This window comes from Argiope bruennichi, chromosome 4 (assembly GCF_947563725.1).
Source record: "Argiope bruennichi chromosome 4, qqArgBrue1.1, whole genome shotgun sequence".
NCBI lineage: Eukaryota > Metazoa > Arthropoda > Arachnida > Araneae > Araneidae > Argiope > Argiope bruennichi.
Window position 1 is genome coordinate 68,406,280 of NC_079154.1, and position 23,758 is coordinate 68,430,037.

The window sequence follows — 23,758 nt, forward strand, 5'->3', positions numbered from 1 at the left end:
TTCAGTTTTTAAGTTGAAATATGTCCGCATTAATTACATTACAAAACATAATACAGTAAAATTCTAGAAGTTCCCTTAAGCATAGTCCAATAAACTTAAAAAAAACTAGCAAATGTATCGCCCATTAGAAGTTTATTAGCACATTCATTTTTTAGAGAAAAATGATTAAAGACTGGCATATTATATGTAAACAGCGTTATATAGAAGAAAAGGGTGGGAGACCCTTTAAAACGATTTATAATGCAGATAGTTAGACCACATTTTTCACGGTAGTATAAGGAAAAAATTGTGGAATTTAGAGTCGTGAGTTAACTGATACTTTTATATGTTACCTACACATTCAAGATGGATTGTTGCATACATGATACTTTTAAGATTTATTGGCTGATGAGCTATCTATAAATTGAGTAATGAGGCGTGAGAAAATCATTCATTTAAACAAAAAGGAGGAAAAAAATAGCAGTATAAAGAACTGCTGTAAGAATGACAGAGTGATGGACATTCCTTCTGTCGTGCAAAGGCTGATACAATCAAGATGAATAAAGAAAAACAACTCGAGCCACTTAACATGCAACGATTTTTAGACTTCGAGGCTCAAACTTGTTTTGGCACAAATACAACTGCAAAGAAGAGAATAATTTATAACTCTGAGGGAATCATTTTAAGGATATTCTGAAAATATTTTCTAGCTAATCAAGAAATTGTTGAATAAGTGCTAAACATCAAGCCACTGATTATATAAATAATGTGTGTGCTAATTAATTACCTTATTTTAGCATTAATTAACTTATTGAATGGTAAGAAATAATGCTGATTTCCTTAGATTTCTATTTCATTTACTTGCAATCCATAACTGTGGAGAAAGAACAAAAATTGACTATACATTTCTAAAGTCAAATTTTATATCGTTGAGAGGAGAGAAAACATCAGTTTTTTTTTCATAAAGAAAACTAAATTTAAGTTAAATTAAAATCTCCAGATCTGAAAATTTAATATTTAATCAACTGTTAATCAATTATAATGGCCTGGAAGCACGCGTTTCACGAAGAGTAAATCTATAAACACAAATAAATTTAATATACGGGCCCTCAAAAAGTAGACGCTGCAAATCGACTGAGAGAATTTTACAATTTTTGTATGCATTTTAAAAATGATTTGAGAAATACGCACTTATTTTTTGGAATTCAGACATTTTAGCATATCAGTTTTGTTCAACAATTTTACTATACTACAATTCACTTTTTTACAAACTTTATATTTAAAAATTCATAACAATTATTAAATTTGCGTTATTCATGCATTTATTTCGTGATTTTATAAAATACGATATTTTCTTTTAGAGAGTTAATATTTTTTTTTTTTTTTTTTTTGAGAAATTCATAATAATTTTCGAAATATTGCCGAAAATTCATGACTCGTTTAACATTGGAAAAGTGATTTTTCAAAATCCATTAACACACGAAATTACCATCAGCATTCCATAAAATTCATTGAGACAAATCAACTCATCAAAAAATTTGATAGTTGTCATGGAAAAAATTCGAAATAATAATTAATTACGCTCATTAAATCCATTTATCAATTTGTTGATTGGAACAAGTCTGTTTCCTCAAGTAATTTCAATTGACGCAAATTTTGTGTAAATGCGACAATAATTGAATTATAGAGATGTTCTTTCTTTCCTTTTCCTTTTGACAATTGTATAAAAACCACAGTCACACCAATTGAAATAAAAAAAAAACCTTTTCAAAAATATTAATTTTATTTCCATACAATTCTTCTAAATTTAACAAGTTTAAAAATATCTGACCGCATACTTTATAACATTTTACATTATATTTTAATTTCTAGATTTATACTCACATGGATTATAATAAGTTTTTTGCATACAATTTCCAATGCTACATAATGAGAAGCAAAATTTAAAAATAATATAAATGCAGATGAATCAAGCTTGAAATTTCATCTTTCAATGATGTTGCGAATCAATGATCAAATTTCCTTTGCATTTTTTTTTCTTTTCTTTTCAGAAATGGTTTTATATTATTTTCAATGTTTGTATGTTATCACTGCAATCCTATTTACATAGAAATATAGAAAATGACCTAAGTGATTACCTAAATGCAGTTGAAAATATCATTTAAAGCTTGTTATCATAGCATATACGGTCTCCATTGATTGCGAGAAACAGGAAGCAAGGGCAGTGATTTAAGTTAATGCTAAATACAATGTAGGTAATCATAACAAAAACGACAAGCTTAGTCCTTCACTTAAATAAAAAATAATTCGAGCCTGTGAATCATCTATTTACAACAATGCCATATTCGGGAAGTCGCTAGTAAAGGGTGCGCAATTTCGAACAATATGTGTCACTAGTTCTTTTCGAAAAGAAGAGTAAACGACACGCATTTGCGCGGCAAAACGTGTTAGCAGCTTTATGTCATTCAGAACCACTGACTTCAGAGCTCTTTGAAATTATACAGAGCGAGCGGTGCTTAACACGGATTTCGGTCTGGATGTTATTTTGCACATTGTAAATGAAGTAGGGCACACAGATGACCACAAACAATTGAAAATAGGATAATATTTGAAAAAGCAATAATGGATGGGAATTATGGTTGCTAAAAATAAATTAGCTGAAAATTGAGAAAATTCTTGTATTATTACCTTATTTTCAAAATGAATGCAAAATTTTTGATATATTATATATATATATATATATAATTTATAAGTATATTATCTAGTACACGAATTCATAAATTAGTACTTTTCCAAAATATAAAAACTATGCGTAATTTAGCAAACCACAACCATTTCTATAATAATTCGTAAAATATTTGATTTGTATTAACTAATGATTCGAAAGTATTTTGTCATCTAAAATATGCCCAATAAATAAACGTTTTTATTAACCGTCAACTGAACGAATAAAACTCCGATCAAAATAAATCAATTCAATTAAATCAATAATGAAATTTAAAGATGCCCTGAAATATACATAACAGCAATTTCTTTTAATGCATACGTAATTCAAGGAATGTTCTGCGAATTTTTATGTTAAAAACACCAGTTTTAAATGAACTGGTATTTTTTTTTAAATCAGATTTTTCGAAAATACCGAAAATTTATCATTTGAGTCATAGTTTAACAAACTTTGCATTTCTCCCTTTTCAATCAGAAACTTTCTTTTTAACTCTCTTTAATAGATTAATAATCAAAGTCAAGATTACACAATGGATATTATGACCGAAACAGGTAATTTTAAAAATATAATCACGTGGATCACATAATGTATCTAAAACAGAAATTTATTTTACTTACAGTCATATTAAACCATTAAATTTATTTCTCACCAGCAAGCAAACAAAGTGAATCATTTGGTTATTCCTTCCTATTCCTCATTCCAATTACGAAACTGGCAGTCTACTATCAGATCGCCGTTGAACTAAGTTTCATTCGCAGACTGAATAAATACATGCATTACTAAAATTTCTTAAATTCTAACAAGGTTATAGCTTTAAAAAGACGATGATTTACTTCGCAATATAATTTCATCAGAGTTTTGAGAACATTTTTAAAAATCAATTTTAAGGTAGGTAATTATGTTAAAAAATTGATTTTTTGAAAAAAAAAAAAAAAAAACCCATCAAATTTTTTAAAATTCAATATGTTTAATTTCTGAACAATTTTCTTCATAAAACATTTGAATTTTATTCTTAAGCTTATTTTTTGGGAAATTATATTGATTTTTATAATTGCGTTAAACGTTTTTAATGTTATTTTATATTTTTACATGCGAATTTCTCTAATTCTAAATTTTAGAAGAATATTCTAACAAAAAAACCCTCATAAATTAAGATTTGATGCATATCTTTTTTTTTTTTCCCCAATATGTTTTGAAGTTCCTGAAATAGAGAAAAAACAAGCTGTTTATTTAGAAATATTCTATAATTGTTTTAATGTTTCACAATATTAAAAAAAAAAAAAAATGAAACTTTTGTGTTATCTATTAGTTGAGCTGCAATATTTAAAGTTTGGAGAAAAAGAGAGCTTCTTTTTTTAGTTCAAAATTTCGGAAATATGTTTAATAAATCGTCTGCAAAATTTTGAGCAAATCATTTGATAAATTTTTAAGCTAGAATATCCTTTCTTTATACCTCTTTTTAGCTTAAAAAAATTTTTTCCCCCAATTTTTAAAAATTTTGACATTTAAATACCATGTTTTGATTTCATTGATGTTTTTTTTTTCAATCTATTTCAAGCAAAATTTTTTAAAAAATTACAATCTTTTAGTATTTAAAAAAATAATCCTGAACGTAGCCACATACCTTCAACTATTAAATCAGCCGCAGTAAAACAGATTAAATGTTAAAAAAATAAAAAAGTGGGGGATTGTGGTAAGTTGATTAGCCTATGACCCAACCAATATTTAATGAGAAAATATTTTCATTGCTAAAAAAATGGTCATTTGACAGACTGGTCTAAGTTTAATGCTAATTTTCGATTTTCAAATAACTGGCTGTAACAGGTCTAAAACGCTTAAAATGACGTGCGTGCGTGTGCGTGGGGATCCTAATATTTTGAATGACGTATGAAAGCTTATCAAACAAACTAGAAACGCAAGTTTGAAGACAATGTTTGTTCAGACATAATACGATTAACACACGCAAAACCCGTCTAAGCAAATTTTATCTATTTTAAATTTGTTGGATGACACTGAGGAGGTTATTAGTTTTCAATGCCCAGCAGCAGAAGAAATTCATCATAAAAATATCAGAATATCCTCACAAGAGAATGACACTAAAGTTTCTGCCAACTCGTTTTCAGAGTTACTAAATACAACACTTATCATTAGATTTATTATTCATTAATTTTCAAATTAAAGAATTTCTCAACCAAGCTAAAAATGATCGGGCAAAAGCTTTTACTTTATAAATCTTGAATAAGATCAAACATACTCTATGGCTTCTCCACTTAAGGATAAACATCAGTTACAGTTACGAGGCTATGGAATTGCAAGTGCTTCATATAAAACCCCCATGAAAATTATAAATGCCACATGGCATGCCAAAATTAGGAATCTTACATTGCGACGAAAATATAAACAAATAAATACAATAAACTATTCTTGGACTATGTCGTTGCAACTCCGTCAATCTTTTTTTTCTTTTTATTTCATCAAAATAAAAAATAAATTCAAAATTTCTAGCATTCCACTTAGCAAATACAGGGGGGGGGGGGTCAGCAAACAGGATAAATTAAAAAAACAACAACCTTCAGTTAAAATAAGACATTGATTCTGATCGACAACTTCTAATTATTTACGATGAGTTGCTCGAATTCCAGCTCCAAATCAGAACTATTTAAACATTTTTCTATTTGTTTCTAGTTTCAACCAATCAAGGCATACATCACTACGCGCGACGTGATTGTGTTCGAGAACTCATAATTAGCTTCTTCATTTCCTTTTCTTCTCTAAAAATCGTTTGGAATCGCGGTTTGGTCCTTTTGTTTATTAATTATATCTAGAAATTGTTTAATTATTATAATTACTCTATATCATTCAAATCTATTTAATTCATCCACTCTTTTTACAAGGAAATGCCGGCAACAGTTACATTTTTTCTTTTCTTAACCATCGTTCAATCTTAAAAACTCTATTGTAATTAAAATTATGATAAGGAGATAATAGTCTCTCTAATCTATCGGCACTATACTGAGTATGAAATAAAAGACAAGACTGTTTAATATTATTAATTCTTATCGCACGGAGACGACGAGAGGTGAATTTGAAATTACAGATATAGCATTCCGCAGCTGAATGCAGATTCTTCGTATAAGAGCAGGAATGCGACATAATTTGTCAAGATTATCATACCTAAAGAGATAAAAAGACCTAAAAATGGCGGAAAGAGGTCAGGTGAACTTATGAACTTCTTCGGGCATACGGGAATTTTTTGCTCATCACCTCATAAAACCGATCTGATAATGCGACAGTAATCGGGCAGACAACTTTGAAATATAGCTAACATGCATTTCAACATGTGGCTAGACGCTAAATGCATTTCAACAAGTTCCTTATTTCCAATTAAACTCATTCTAAATATATACACTTTTGTTTGCGTGTCTGTTTTCAAAATAAGCGACAAGGTCATTGGAAACAAAGACTAAACATTTTAATTCATAGCTTAACTGCATTGTCTCTTTCACATTAGCAAACATTATAAAATTCCTACATTTTTCTTAAAATTTATATAAAAAAATTGGAATAATTTAATTATTGCATGTTAGTTTTTAAATTTCCTAAAAAGAAATTTTTTTGCCAATTATATAGGAAAATTAATAACTGATGATGATAATGTCGTGTCCGCGTTACCACGGAGAAGGAGTGCAGTAGCTTCTGAGGAAAAAGACCCCTGAGCACCTGAGGACAGAAGTCTGGCTTCTAGCTCATATGAAGATGATACTCTCACACCACAACCACCGATAGTGTTCATACTCGCTTATACAACCCCTTTCTATAAGGGGGCTCTTTCACACACCTCACAGATAGAGCACAGGGGAAGAACAATCATGCCCGAACCAGGACTCGAACCCAGGACGCCAGGATCACGGGGAAAACGCGCTACTCCTACGCCAGGACGCCGGCATCAATAAAACCATAGATCACAATAACAAATCAATAAATGACTCTTTGGTGATAAAACTACCGCGAAAGAGTAATTTCGCGATATTCTCCTATTGAAGTTTCAGAAAAAAAAATTATGGCTTAAAAATAAATAAAAAAAATTAGGAAGACTAAAGCAAATAAAACATCTATTACAGTGCCAATAAAGAAAGGCATTTTTAGTGATTTCAGCAATTTTAAAAATAGTTTTTTTTTTTGGAAGCAAGTATATTCTCTGAAAGCCTTTTCGAATCACTTGATCAGCTCAATAAAAAAAAACCTCGAATGTTCGGCAATTTATTTCTAGAAACCTCATTTCCATCACAGTAATAAGCATGAAATATTTTAAAGTTTTTTTTTTAAGCCAGCGTCAAAAATATTTTCACTCGTAATTTACTCAAACTATGATAAATTCCTAGTCTATCAGAACTTTTAACGACGCGTTCAACTTTCTCTAGAATATCACTGTAAAAACACAGTTCAAGCCTCGATAACTGCGGTACCTTTGATGCTTATTTATAGTTGATAGAAATTCCAAAGCTAAATAAACAAAAAACTTTTCATTTTTTTTTTTAAGCACTAAAGGTAAGGCTTGCGCTCTAAGATAATTTTCCTTATTTTCACTCATTATTTTCCCCATTTGTAGAAATGTAACAAAACATAATCGAATAAGTAACGAAATACTATACACTCAAAATATTTATAAAAAATAATGAGTGAATGTTATTTGGATCCTTTAAATGTCGGATAAAAACGCACAGAAAGGGGACATAATACTAATTTTTCTCATAGATATCACAGAATTAATCGAGCATTTCAATTTTAAAATTACAAAATTTTCTAGCTAATTCTCTAAATTAAATATGGATACATATTTATAAGCGACAAGGCAACAAGCAAGCTGTTTGGACACCACCTATTTTACATCTTCAAAAGTAAATGTTTTAATCACAACTAATCTTTTAAATTTCCGTCATTAATTCTTCAAGTGCTGCAATAATTAAAATCTTAATATTATTAAAGATAGCGTCCCTCAACGAATAATTGCTTGCTTACCATATTAGTAGCATTGAATTTGTAATGACAATCAACTTTAATTAACTATATCTTATCATATCGAAACTACCAACTACCTCAATAAACACAGATGATTAGTTAGCATTGCATACAAAGTGAAAAAATTAATTGGCGAAATCGTTCATTTTTTCATGTTAGGGGTTATGTCAAAATTTTAGTTTTCTATAACACTTGAAGAAAAAGAAGGCGGAGACAAGTGAGCCCTGATACGGTATTTAAATATCACAAACTTCCAAATGAATAAAAATTAGCGAAATCGTAGAGTAATCGGGGTTAGAGGACTCTTGATCTGGTTCCCTATCCCTCATACAGATAGCACAGTGAAGTAGTGTTTTTCAGATTTCACTCGAAAATAGACGATAGGCGGTCTTTTAATTTTTTTAAAAGTATATAGATAAAGTATAATCTGTTAATTATGATGGCAATGGATGAATAAAGATCGCATAAAAATTACACAACCAGAATATTATTAAATACCGATAATTTGCAAGTAGCTAAAAAGAATATTTTCGCAAGACCTTAAAAAATTATGCAGAGCATAAGTTATTTTTTTATGCGTATGATGATAATTGTAATAATGTTTACTGCAGTAAACAATTCAAAATTTTGCGATATAGATAGAAATTATTTTTTCAAACAAATTAATTTATACATAAAAACATTTATAAATATTTTATTTACTAATGTAACACATATGAAAATTTTAACACAGCAGTTACAAATAAGCATTCTCATTTATATGCAAATTCATATACACACATACTGCAAGTATTCAAAATGTACGATTAATGCCTGTATTGCCATTACTTTTCATGCTCAAAGATTCAGAATGTCTTGTGGTTAATTGTTTCAAAATCTCCTTTATCAAATGATACTACCTTATATTCATTCAGAGATAACTTTTTTGTTGTTGTTGTTGTTGCTGTTGTTACGAAGCAACCGATGACCAATTTTTAGAATGGCGGTTGTTTGACAAGCTAAATATTCCAATTCGAAGCTTATTCTGGAATTTTAAAGTCTTCCTGAATTTTCATACATTATAACAAAATGGTGACAAATTTTAATTATGGAATTTTAAAATGCCTGATTTTTTTACATTTTATTTATATTATGTATTATACCTTTTATAGGACACTTTTTTCCTCCCTTAGATAAAAAAAAAAAAAAAAAAAGAAGAAGAAGAAGGGATAAGGAAAACACACTAACAGGTTTCAATATATGAGATGATAAATATTATACTCGTGGATTAATCGCTAACTAAATCAAAATTAATTTTTAAATTGAGATTTTCCGTAAGATTTAAAAGTAATAATACAAAAAAACTGTAGCTTCTACACAAGTAGCCAAGAACCATAACATTTTGTGAATTGAATCTACTTTTAAGCTAAACCATGGATTTTGTCCACTTGCTATATTTGAAAATAATATTTAAAAATTATTTTCTTTCGAACAACTTTATATCCTATTACTTGATTAACTTCTAAATAAAAAAAAATTACTTTAAAATTTATCAATCCAATGAACCTTTATGTGATACTGTTATTTATAAAACAATGTTATTAAATTCAGTTTAAATACGAAAATATATAGATAAAACAAAGGTAATTTCCATATGTTGCATATAGAAATATGCTATTAATGTAATTCATTTTAGTGAACAATCAGATTGACAATCAAAAAAATTATCCAAGAAAAACTTTTTAAAAATATAAATCTATTGAGTAGGAAACACGAAACGCATTGACCTTGAGACTGCCATTACGATATGGAAAAGCAACACATCAACAGTTGAAAAAGTAAAAGATAACAACAATCAGGAAAAAGAAAGAAAATAATATCTTCGCTTTCTCTTCAGTTTTAAAATAGGAAATTGAAAGAAAACATAAGAAATATCTGTATAAATAAATAAAATAGTTTATAAACTAATTAAAATAGGTAAAAACTATTATTTCTAATAAAAATTTTCCCAAAATGAGAAACCAATTTTAATTAAATAATTTTTTCCGCACTTATACAATCGGAATTCCGAAAATCTAGTCGTAGGAGCACCGCCATGAGATTTTTATTTTGGCGACTATCCTAGATTAGATTCAAACACAGCGATAACGGCTGAGTCCTGAAAGAACCGAGCATTTTTCTAAAGAGGAAGAGGCAGACGAATGCGTTCATTCATTGTTACTCGGATAGTGATTTTTTTTCTTACATATACAGTTCTTTTCCGGCAAAAGCAAAAAAATTTCAAAATAATAAAGAGCATGCTGAAAAAGTCGGACAAAAAACGACAATAGGGCACTCAGCCAAGTCGGTAAGTTACAAGTAAAAGATCATTCGTCATGGGATGACGCAAGAAAAAGTCTCAGTATTCTTTGTTTAAAAGATTTCATCGCAAATTTCGTTCGAATCATTCCACGGAAACTACGATTCTGCTGCCAACTTAGATTTAAAAAAAAAAAAAAAATCAAGAGGTACTATCAAAAACGAACTCAAAAGAGAAAAGCTGGTTGATAGCATAAGGAATATTATGTTTGAGCACACATAATGGCAACTAGGCAGTAACTAATCCAATTTCATGCTGAATAGGTAAGATGGAACTGAAGTATTTGATGTCAATTTTTCACATTTTCAAATTGAAAATAATTTTTAGCTCATTATTATCATTTATTACTTACTTTTTTGATAAACAGAAACGTAAAAAAGAATATTTTATTTGGTGAATCAGATATTTTTAGAGAAATTCAATCAAAAAGAACAAATTTTCTGAAATGGCAAATGAAACCTTCAATAACTTAAGGCAGTAAGGTGGTGATAACCTACATACAAATTTTCATTTTTATCTGAACACAAACAGATGCATCGGAAGATGTTAAAAATTAACTCAGCGACAGTTATTTTGCAATTTTCCAAAAAACTTAAAATAAATAAATTAAAAAAAAAAAATCCGCTCGTGCGCACAGGGGCACACACATACTGGAAGTCAACTTCCATCCCGAAAATAACCGAGGTGGAATTCCTCTACATTCAATGTCGCAGAATACGAATAGCATGACGGAAGTTATTCAAACATTGTGAGTCGAAACGTAAATACGTTGGTGTCTCCTCTCTCTATTAATGATAGAAGCCCTCTCTCCGGATACAAATATAAACTCTTCCCACTGCCCCAATGGAAGAGACACCGAGCCTGAGAAAGCGTCTAGTTAAGCTATGCGAAAGAGAGGAGAAAAGTTATTTTTAGTTAAAGGAATGACAGTTCTTTGACACTTGGTACTCCTGCCTACGAAATACCGGGCGTCATGATGTATAGTTTTTTTTTTTTTTCCTTTTTTTATATGAAGCCAAATATAAACCATTCACAAACTTCTCCAATGATAAAATTATTGGTACAAAATCTCTATTCTGATTTTCTTTTCTATTAATATAAGATATTAATCAAATTATTGAATTTACGGTACGATACTTAGAGACAGATAGTTGAAATAACCATACATAATTTTAAAAAAATATAAAAAAAAAGCACGAGTTTTTTTCTTCGGAAGTAATACACGCCTGCATTTAAAGAATTAAAAAAAAATGCGCCCTGCGTTTAGTTGGAAGTAACCTTGATGTTAAAGGATTCTTGGCTAAAGACCATGTTTCCACCTCGGCTTCAAGAGAAAATGACGTAGCACTAGTAGTAAGAGAGTGTCAGAGATTCCTGCTACTTCTAAATAGTGCATGAACTGTGACAAAGACAAGGATTTATAAATACTGTACACATACAACACTCAAGAACTTATACATATATTATTTATTTCAAAAATTTGAGTGAAGTATTTTTAAAAAAAATAAAATCTGACTCTTCTAGCATTTAATGCAAAACAGATCACTGAGGGGTGTAATGTAGAAGGCTTCCACGCGGTGCACCTTGGTTAACACTAAATCTGCTACGGCTTTGCCTCCTTCCTTGTGTCTCACATTTTATTGATATATTGGAAGGCTGCAGCTCTAACGGCGTCATAGCCAATCTTCTGGGCATTTGTAATAAATAAATAGATCACTGATTTTTTATTTATAATACAACTAAAATTTGATTGGATTCCCTCTTTATTCCCTTTATTGCAAGAAATTTTGAAAAGCTTTTAATGTGTGATACTAAGCTGCATGTTAAAAGACATGTAACAGATAATTGGGTATTAATCTCTAAGCAGAGGAATTTCTATCAGCCTAATTCTTCAAATCTAATCTTATAGTAATAAAGAGTAAAGAAATGAATCAAAGAAAAAGTTTATGATCCATCGACATGCAAATTAAAATCAGAAAATGTGTATCAAGAAAATCACTTGTAGTTGTTTATGTTGTATCCCAAATTTCAGTATTTTATGTAGCTAAGAATCAATATAAAGTAGTCGTATTCAAACTTAGCAATATTTTTTTTAGCAGATTTCATCTTGAGATCGTGTAGGAAAATCTTCCAGCAGCTGAAAGCGTGACCACGTATCAAGGCTACATAATATTTGTCTGATAATGTTTGGCTATTGATTTGTATGCAGTACACGAAGACGGCTGGAGGTGGTTAATCGCCTACCTATCAAGATTCTTATTTCGTGATAAATATTTTAAATTCATGAGTACACAATTCGATTTGAAAGTTGCGTAATACCAATTTCATTGCACTTGCGTAGTTGGGTGTAAATGTATGCAAATAAAAAACAAAGAGTAGATCATATTTAGTGTTGTAGGCATAAGTTTTTAAAATGTCCCATTACGCTATTTATTCAAAATAAATGCGATTTCAATCAAGGATAATGGAAATAAAAAAACCGAAATAATTTCAAATACGCATTAAAAAGTTCATTGTTTTTTTTAAAGATAAACTGGGGAGAAGGAACACTAATTTTTCGAATAATTTATATCTTTCCAATATAATGATAAGTCTGAGACATAAAATATATATTTTTACAAAATTTAAATCTGCTATTACATGAAAACAGCAACTAAATTAAAAGACAAAATCATTTAAACATATTTAGGCATTTCAGGTTCCCTTTTATGTTCTTGTACAGATTGAGATAACTGCGAACATCCTCAACAATATATAATCTAATTAGAAGGTAAATTCGTAAATCAAAGGATTGATGTAGATGGCTGGACATAATTTTCTACTTCCACGCTACTATAATCATGATACTCTTCTCACACTATGGTACATGTATCATGACTGGTACATCAATATATTTTGTGACACAAATTTTACACAAAAGATTTAAATTAATGGTCAAAATGAAGACAAAATCACATTTTTTTAATCCGAAAATGCTTTATGATGGCACGCATATTTTTGATTCTTATTTATGTGGTGTATTTTTAAAAAAAATGTTTAGACAACTTCTGCTAATTTCTGAATGATTTACAAGGCAAATCGTTTGTAATGTGAAATTGCGGAAAACAAAGACTACCGTTACACTCCACATGTGATATTGTTATTATTAAATACTAACTGGATCTTTTAAATCAAACGGATATAGAAATCTACAAACTTATAATATGAAATATTATAAGAGAATATATTAGTCAACAGAATTCGAAAAATGAAAGAAAAAATCTTCCTGTTAGTAGTCAAAATTAATATGATAGCTATTTTTTGTTTAATTTTTTTACGGAAGCAAAATAGAAATCTTAAAATTGTACGACCCTAATAAAATATGAAAGAATGCAAGCACAAAAAGATCGCCATAAGTTTTGATTGTCTTATATAAATGTTAACTAACGCAGAAAATAAATTAATATCTACCTTAATAAAAAATTTCATTGTTTGAAATTTTTAATTTGAGTTTTAAAACTTAACTTTAAATTGGAAATGCATTCATACTTTGATATTATTTCTTCCAAACGACTGTTTTGGATGTGCAGATGACAGACACAAGACCTAACTTATTTCGTACGTTTTTTCTAAAATTCATGTTTAGTCGAAATACGTATTAATATTCTAATTCCCTCACTTTTTTTCATAAAAACCTTTATTAGGCCATTAAAATGCAACAATTGGCGAGTTATCAAGGAAAAAAAAAAGTACTAAATAGATGGCCAAAATGGACGAAGTAATGTCCCACAAACCAGAAATCTGCAGACTCTTAGAGCCATGTTCATTGGAGTCACGTGGGAATGGAACATAAAAGATTGCCATTTCCGCCAGTTAACAGCAAAAAGAATTCTGACAACAGTGAGCCACTATAGCTTCTTCCAGCAACGTACCTGTGGATAAAATTTCTTCTTTAACACAGCATATAAGCAATTCTGGAACTTCAAAGAACATGATAAAGTTGATTTTCGTGTCGTTATACTACATAAAGTTCAGCAACAAAATACTAAGAATATTTTCATTTGAACGAAAATCGAAGATTAAGCAAGAAATTATCCTTCAAACGAACTATAATTAAGACTTGAAAAATTTTAGTAAAATTTATATTGTTTTATATTCATTTTGCATTTGTTATTAAACAGATGCAAAACAAATAATTTAATCTTATATTGTGACTTATTTAAAGTTTTCAAACACAATTATGCAAACTTATAAAAATTAAGGTAAGGAATATAAAGCTTTGAATAAAAATTTATCAACTAATCGTATAATAAAATCCTTAAAAACTTACTTACTTTACTTATTCAAAAATATGATAGGTAAAGTCATAATTAAATTCTACAAAATAAATTTTTAAAAAAAGCAAAAATGCACTATTACATAGTTTGAATAAAATTATTCAGGTCTGTTTATCTATCAGATAAACAATTTCATTAAAAAAAAAAGGCACAAAAAAAAAAAAAAACAACAGAAGGCGAACAATTAAATGCCTAAAAGCGTTCACGTAATGATGAGTTTTGTTAGAAATGTTCAAGATACCATGACATTTTCTTTAAATACTAATTATAAATACTTGATGTAATGGAGGAAAAAAAGAATTACAAAACTAATGAACTCTAAAGTTAACGTTAAAATAACACAGTTTGCGCAGTGAATCAAAAGATAAATAAATTAAGCCATTTCAGCATCGGAATTTAAAATGCGTATTCTTTCAATAAAATAAATATTTGAAGTTTCGTAATCGAATATTTCATTCAAAAACTTAATGTCTCGTTCGAAAATCATATAATGTATTTCCTCCAGAAGAATATCATTCTTAAATGCTTACGTACTAAATTCGAATTTTTTATAATGAATTCAAACAAAGAGTTTTATTTAATGAATTTATTTGAACAAAGAATTTTGTTTAATGCTTTAAATTAAACAAAGAATTTTGTTTAATTTGAAACGCTAACTAAATTTTTGATTCTGCGATAATTTTAGGAGGACGGATGTTTCTACAAAGCAAGCAGGGCGTTAGCTTTTTTTAAAAATGTTTTATTTGACTTAATAACAAATATGCATATTTGAATGTAGGCAGCTGTTACACATTTCTGCTTTTCAATAAATAAGAAGCTTATTAAAAAAATTCTTTTTCAGTGATTTAATTAAAACAAATTTTATAAAAAAATCTGTTTAAAGAAAAGATATTTTGTAAATGGTTTAACCTTTGTGAAGATATTTCAAAACTTAAATGAATTATAATAAAGAAACAAAACTGATATATAAAAACCATGTTAACAAATGCACAATTTGCAATGAAAGAGAGAAAAAAATGACAATTTACAGAATTCTTTTTCTTTTTTTCATTATTTTCAGCAGAAAGATTATTTTTCGTTGTAGATTTAATTCATTATAAAAATGCATCATAGCTGCCGAGAAAGAAATAACTGTCCACTAATGCGCATATAAATCATATCGTAAAAAGAAATTACAATAGAAATCCTAACGTAACGTTACATGAAGAGTTTGCTTTAATTTATCACCACAAAGCGAAACCGCAAATCAAGATTATGTAAAAGAGGTAGTTTAAAGGAGTTAACATCCGTCCATTCATATTTTTCTGAAAATAAAAATGAATGGATTTTGCTTCGGCATTTAAATGATATTTTGAATATACCAGACAATTATTTTAGGAAATGACTTTATAAACTTGAACCGTAATTAGATAAGGGTAAAGACACTTGAACCAGCACCCCATTTTTCAATAATAGTATAATCATGTGCGCTCTTCCATGGCGAATTTAGGCCCACATACGTCGGATATCAAACGAATCTGAGATCTTATAATTCCATAAGCGAGTTTCCAATAAACATCATAGTGACTCATCAAAAATAAATATGATAAAATAAATTACTAATATTAAATGTATCACTTTAAGTGAATAAACTGTTCCTGGTTAACTGAATCACTAACAATAGCTGTGGCCGGAGGTTAAAAAAACTCATGTTCAAGCATTTTATAAATCCAAATCGGAAAGTAAAATCAGAAATGAGTTTCCAAGATATAGTACACGTTCGATAAAACGACCTCTCTTGCAGTTTTAAAAGAGGCCCGGGGTTTATAGTAGCATTACAGAGAAAACAAGAGAATGAAAGCGGACTTCAATGACTTTGGAAAGTAAGCTAAAGGATTTTGAATAATGTTTTGTTATATTAAATATAATATAGAATAATTTTTTATAAAATTATGTATTATGTGCAAAAAAGACAGAAGTTTTTGCAATTAAATTACTTCTCTTAAATGAATTTCACCCAATCCGGATTTTAGTTTTTAATCCTAATATCTATCGGATTATCAAAAGGTTACAATAATACTGAATCATAACACTCAATGGTTATTAACTTTCATCAGTCAATATCTCTAATAATATAATGTCGATAAATCGAAGAAGTTAAATTATATGAACTGCTAATTACACAAACATATTAGACATTATTAGTCCTTATAATGAATAATAGGCAGGAAATATAATTTAAAAATAAATACGAATAAAAAAAACTCATGATAATCCAAGTGAGAAATCTTTTCATGCGATTATTTTTTGTAATGGATTTAGAAGCAAATGACGCATGTTTACTCAAATGAGAAAAGAAAATGAATAAACTTCGGTCAGTTAAAAGAGTGACAACTTGGGTGTTCTTTTTGATCAAGGCTAAAAGAAAATCTCAAGGCTAAAGCATAACTTTATACACAATCGTTAACTTCAAACGATGTATCTTATCCGTTATATCACATCTTTTTTATCATTTGCATGTTAGAGTCTTGCTTTCAAAAGTTTAATTAAGCGAGACCCTTGTTGGCTTATGAAACAATTAATATAGATAGCAGGATTCGGAGATTTCTAATGTTGTCCTTTTATAGGACAACATTAGAAATCTCATTTTTTAAAAACTTAAAGTTTAATGTCCAAAAGATATGAATCTATGTTTCAGAAATCAAATGAAAATATATGAATCTACAATGCAGCAAATGCTTTAATTTTATTTCTATCAGTAAAAAAACAAGTTTCTAAGAACATAGTACAAAAAATAAATGCACTGAGAGTTAATTTACACAATTAATTGTTGAATAGTTATTTGGAAAATTTCAGTGCACATTCACTTAAACTCTATTAAAATAGCTCTTCATTAATGTAAGGTTATTTCTTCCAACACACCATTCAATCGAAGGTCATCGAAGATACTACAGACCTAATGATTGTCTCTTAGGATGAGAAAATCCTAATAAGCCAAGTATTCCAAACTTACCAACCAAAATAACTTCTTAATTTTACTTACCAAATCTACCTCTTACATTTGCTTATAAGAAATTTTAAACAAAGAATTGTAAATAATTTGTACAAGTGTAAATAAAGAAAAAAAAACGTTTTAACAACAAATCACATTTATAAAATCACTATAAAAAATAAGAATTAAAAAAAAAACAGCATACCTTCAACATTAGAAATAGAAATTCGTAATTACTAAACAAAGCCGCCATTAGACACGAGGCACGACACGATGTTTGAAAAGCGAGAGGACAACAATATAATCTAACCCTCCACAGATATTTCACAACAAATAATCCTTATTTTGTATCAAAGTTCATACGTCATTGTCTACTTAGAATGATAAATCTGGCATACTGAATTTCCCTGTTTGATAAGATCAGATCTCGTGTACCGAGTATTTATTTTTATCCCCAATACATTCTTATAGGGCTGAATTAAAGTAGCTAGATTTTTTGAACTTTTATCCGGGACATTTTATAGAATTCAGACTTAATCCGAAAAACAACAATAAAATCAAAACATGTCAATAAAACAAAATAATAAAAATTCAGAAATAAATAAATATGGTAGAGAGAGATAATGAACCATAAATAGTGCATTCTACAATAAATTGTTATTTTTCTTTTATGTGATACATCTACATTAGATTGTACAAGGGTTACTGCATTTTATGTATACAAGTTTAGAGAAATGCATCAAAAGCTAATGTTTTGAAAAATAAATCCAACTATTTTCTTTTTCGAATTATTTTTTAATAACTTAAAAAAAGAGATACTTTGAAAAAAAAAAAAAAACGAAAATCGTGATTGTACTAAGCAATCTGCGACATCTGAGCACTGATCGCTGCAGATGACTATTATATATATAGCAGGTTTTTAACAGGGTACACATACTTTAATAAAAAAATAAGATTTAAAACAAATTAAATTTAGTATTGAGTTTAATTTTTTTTATAATTATGCGCCATTTACGTTTAAGTTAAATTCAAGACAAATTTAGTATTTTTTTTATCCGGAACAGAGAGATGTTAGTCCTTATTATCTCGCCAAATCCATTATTTCCGATTACTTTAGTTTAATAAACATATAAAACAGTAGTATAAAAAAATTCAAGTCACGATTAATATGAGAATTTTTTTTTCTTTTTTAAATAATCACTTTATGTCTTACAAACTTTGTTTATCTATGCAAATAACTAGAATTCCACACAAAGAAGTAAGAATTAATCGAAGAACGATTAGCAGAGTCGCAAAACAAATCACGAGTAAAAACTATGTCATCTGACGTAGAAGACTAATGTTTTGTGTTTAAAGTAAGCTTTCGCCTATCGATCAGAGTCTGGCCCGAAGGCTCGACGGCGCGCCGCTCTTGCACTCGATTTGACTAGACCTCGAAAATCGGTCATGTCTTTTTAGCAGACAAAGAGTGTGAATGAGTGTCTGAAAACGACATACTCAAGAAGCATTTCAAATGGAAAATTATCTCCGACTCAATTTTAAAAGCATCAATTCTCATCTTGTGTTCAAAGTAGTTATAATCCCCTCCCCTCCCCAGGCACTTAAATACACACGTTTCTGGCACGGAAACAGGGTAAGCTATAAGTTCGAAAGACAAAATGGATTTTATTTGGTCAATATCCTGAACAATACGACACTAAAAATATCCAATAGAATTGATTTTAATGAGTTATTCTTTAACTCGGTCTTTTTTTTTTTTTTTTTTTTTTTTTTTTTGTACGTACTGATTTTAATGAGAACTGATATTTAAATGAGAATTGATTTAATGAGAACTGATCCTTAAATCTCATTAGAATCAGAACCGACTTTAATGAGTTATTTTTTAACTTATATATAAATTTTAAGGCATTACAAAACAAACTTAATATCTTGAAATTTTAAGTTCTTCAAAAGCTTTCAATTAACCCATCCAATAGAAACCATAAATATGATTTAAATTCGCACCATCATACTCAAGACCATATTGATTGCATTGCAATTAAGTGAAAATTCGTCTAAAATTGAGTAATTAGAGAAACTAATTGTGCTTAGTTCACATTAATTCTTAAATCAAATTGACGAAAAAAATACGAAATTTCATAAAATAATTAATTTGATTAAACATAAATACCGAGAATGAAAATAAGTATGATCAATTTAACAGTAAAAGGAATAAATTTATATAAAAGGTGTTTTAGATATTAAAGATACTACAGAATTATTACATAAAAGAAAACTGATCTCGAGAATGATGAAATTCGTTTCCGAAGATGCTGAGATCTGCATTTCCGTGGAAATGTGCAACGTCTGTTATGTACATTGCCTTATGTTAAACTAATGCATTCAATAGAACAGAAAAGATATTTTCTTCATAATGTAACAATTATAATTATGTAAACAAATAAGAGTGATGGAGGCTGCCTTGTAAAATAATATTTCGAAAAGGTACAAAACTATAAAAAAAATAAATAAAAACGAATGATTTCCGATTAATTTCATCACTATTTAATTAGTAAGAAATTTTCATTGGGCTATAGGCGTTTGAATAATTAGTAACTGTTTTTAGGGTGTACGCAATTAGTTTCATCCAGGGCGTTTAAATTTATTACAACGAATTTGGCCTTGACTTTAAACTGAGTTTTTTTTTCTCTCCTTTATCTTTTCCCGTAATTAACAAAGTCTAAATAAAATGCCAATAATTTTAAAAAAAATTTATTACTCAAGATTTTTTTTATACAAAAAAAAAAAAAAAAAATTTGATTACTAAATTCATTTCTGTATTTCATCAGAGAATTTCTGGCAACCGATTTTCAACCTTTCATCTTAAAAAAAAAAAAAAAAAAAAAGGGTAAATGTGAACGAAAAGAAAGGTTTAAATGTAATTTACTTTTAAAGCTATGTGAAAGTTAATTTAAAATGGACTTCATAACTTTAAAAAGCATGCATTTGAATGAATAGCAACGAATTATTAATGAATAGCAATGCTTCTAAATAGAGCTTTATCAAAAAGTTTCACAGATCAAAACAAATTCCGTTGTGAAGAAAGGTATATTTTTCAATGGGATAAAATCTTTTCTTTTTCTTTATATTAAAAAAATATATATAAAAAACAACAAAAATAATTTTATATTGACACTGATGCACCCCATTAAGATTATAATCATATTGTCACGTAGATACTCTGGTGCGGAACTCAATGATACACACAAGAAGTAGAGCTAAACCAATTTATTAACTCAACTCAGAACACAGTGACTGACAAATCTTCTGCTTTTATACTAGCAGAGAAAGTTCCAGAATACTTTTCTGGAGACAGTAAGAAAAGTCCAGAACACTTGTCTGGTAAACTAAAGAAATGTCCAGTATCTTCTGGAACATGAAATAAAGGAAAACATAAAATCAAGGAATTAAATATTTACATATACTATGAATCGTATTGTCTCTAGCGGAATTCGAACCTACGGTCTCTTGATTATGAGACCAGTGCCATGACCATTCGGCCGTGGAGATTCGACTCTCTTTCTTCAATGCGGCAATATTATCTTGCATTTACAACCTATATTTCTTCAATGTCTTTAAAATAAATGAGTAGCCTAGAAAGAAAAATCTTCACACTTGTCCCATGAAGTCCTAATGGAATCACCTTTTAATTAGTTATTTTTTTTCATGTCACCGATGTCTGCATTTATTGGAGTACTATTCAATTAGTGAAACAATATAATATAACATATTTATAATTAGATATTCCACGTATGAAAAAACTTCAATTAACGGTCGTTACATTAAAGAGTTAGTTCTAAAGACTTTTTTGTGTTAATGTAAACTGACCTGTAAAGGGCATTAATTGGCTTTAAACTAATTATGGGATGTATGAGGCATTACTAAAAGAGCAGGTCAGGCGTGAAAGAGGAGAGCAATATTCGTACACAGCTGATCCCAAACATAACTTGCGTCCTCGTTTGAAATTGACGTCTTAAGAAAACGCAATGAAATACCGATGCTTATCTCGTAAGAAAGCAAATTACAATCTCCTCGGGAAATCGAAGAGAAGACAGAAGGTATGATTATAAAAATGAAATGGTTGGTAAATGGTTACAAAATGTACTTAAAAGAATACTAGAAATATAAAAGCAGAACATTATTCATTTGTAGTTAGAGATATACATTAGAAAAAAAAAACTTTTTTCAAGGTAACAATTGAAGTTCAAAGCATACGTGAAATAGTAATGTATTTACACATCCACAAGATCAATATTATTACATGCAATCGTGACACTATCTTTGGTAGTAATGTTCATTAATCACAATTTTATATAAATTGCTACAATTTTTATAAGATTCAAGAATATATATACAGTACACTCCCGAATATCCGGCCTAGTTTTCTTTCATCGTAATTAAATGAGGAAGGCAATTCGTTGCATTGAAAACATTGTTTGTTTCCTGTATTTAAGTTAGGCATTACAGAATTTATGTTAAAATGTGAACCGTTTATTTTCTTTAACTCACTTTTTCTCTAATAAATTCTTGAAGCGTACAGTGCAGTATATAAACATATATAAATTACCAACACAGAGCCTTCTATTTTAACTCGGCATGTTACCGGGAACTGCTTATATGATTTAACGGCCTCCGGCCGTGTTCACATTATGCATGGATTGAGATAAATGGAGGGTTTAGTACTCAATAAGAAGTGGGAAAATATGTATTATAACGGGTAGCTTTGATATAAAAACTTTGTCTTCCGGTAGGCAAAGAAATGAGTTCATAGAAATCCGGTCTATCCGGCCTGTCCTTCCGCCACATTAGACCGGAGTCTACTGTACATAATACACTGCACCAGGAAACAAAATTTTCATAAATGCATATGAATAACGCGACTATTTTATATATTGATATTTATATACTGATGATCTATGATGGCACGATTAAGAATGAAATAACTTAAAACTGCGGCAAGTATAAATAAAAAAAGAACAAATATATATTCCCAGATAACCAAACGAAAATAAATGCTACAATTAATAATTTTGCTTTATATTAAGATTATCACATCTTAAAGTTAAACGGCTTATTACGAAGAATCTCTATATAGGGTTACAATGAAAGATCGTGTTTCACAAAGAATCAGATAATTTACAAAACAAACGAGATAAATATCGAAGTACAAATAAGTTCAATTTATCTCAATCATAAAGATTTTACAAAATTCATCAATTTTCCTAATTAATATTAAACATCAATTCAACATGCACGAACATTTTTCAAGCGGGAAAAAATAGTTTGTGTGTGAACCGTAATATCGCCTCAGAATTATTAAACATTTCCTTTTGCACAATACATGTGGTAAATTAGAAAAATATATAGTCATCGATGTAACAAGTGGCAATATTTGAAATTAAGCATTTCCCGACGCCAGCCAAGATTTCAAATACAAACTTTATAACTACAATAAATGACTTGCCAAAATAAAATTTACGTAGGTTACAAAAAGTGCCGTGAAACTGGCACTTTTTCGATTTCTAAATATAAACACCTGCGATTGTCTGTTTTATGTTCGATTTCATACGTTAAATTCCAACTTTAAGAGAATTTAAAAACAACGAATCTTTAAAAAATATGAGAAAAGAGAAATATCGTAGCTATTTTTTTTTTCGTAAGATCGTGAACAATTACGTAATACACTTACCTCTTCTATTGGCACGCTTGATGAGCGTGCGAATGTATTCCCTGGACCACAGCCCATCCCTCCAGAGCCTGTGCACCAATGGCGCGAAACAGCAGTCAGACAGAGTTCGCATGGCACAAACTATTTTAATCCCGCTATCTCACTTAGTAAGAGACAATCTAAAGCATGTCAACCACCTTACCCTCGGGCCTTAATATAAGTTGATTGTGGAAAGCATAAGCCTTCTTTCGCAACATTTACGGCCGAGAGATTTTCAAAGAGGCAACACCATTTAAAAATCCAATCTCAAACGAGCTTACGATGACTGACTCTTCTTCGCAACATGTGTAGCAGATGGAATGGATACAAAAAAATACAGATGCAGTATTACAGTCGACTGTTTTAGGAGCGCAATAATTCACAATTTGCGATTGTGCTGGAAGCGTTTCGTTACGGAAATGCACAAATTATGGATCTGTTACTTTCAAGACCAAGGAATACAATGGTTTTGTAGTGGCGCACTCTATTCCACGTTCATTTCGGACACTGTCAAGGGTACTAAGATGGGAGCTCGACATTGTTGCCCAGACCAAAAGATATTGAGCAATCATGCAAAAGAAAACAATGAGATTTTTTTTCTCCATTTAAATGTTTTGTTTTGAAGTTGATTTCGCCTATTTGCAAAAACAAAGTTGTTCTAATG

The 23,758-nt window shown here is 29.3% G+C and overlaps 1 protein-coding gene across 7 annotated transcripts in view; it reads right to left on the minus strand.

Annotated features, from left to right (window-relative positions):
• Positions 1–23,758, minus strand: part of LOC129965850 (guanine nucleotide exchange factor DBS-like) — a 103,271-nt gene that overhangs the window by 36,157 nt on the left and 43,356 nt on the right. Inside the window, exons 1-2 of one of the 7 annotated variants that reach the window (XM_056080085.1) lie at positions 17,554–17,569; positions 13,835–13,972 (exon numbers count right to left, since the gene is read on the minus strand). The exons of 3 other annotated variants lie outside the window; for them this stretch is intronic. In XM_056080085.1, the coding sequence (XP_055936060.1) occupies positions 13,835–13,904 (70 nt within the window). In that variant the 5' untranslated portion in view covers positions 13,905–13,972; positions 17,554–17,569. Of the gene's footprint in view, positions 1–13,834; positions 13,973–17,553; positions 17,597–23,076; positions 23,204–23,758 lie in introns of those variants that run through there. 3 more of the 7 variants (XM_056080084.1, XM_056080083.1, XM_056080087.1) reach the window with 3 other exon arrangements.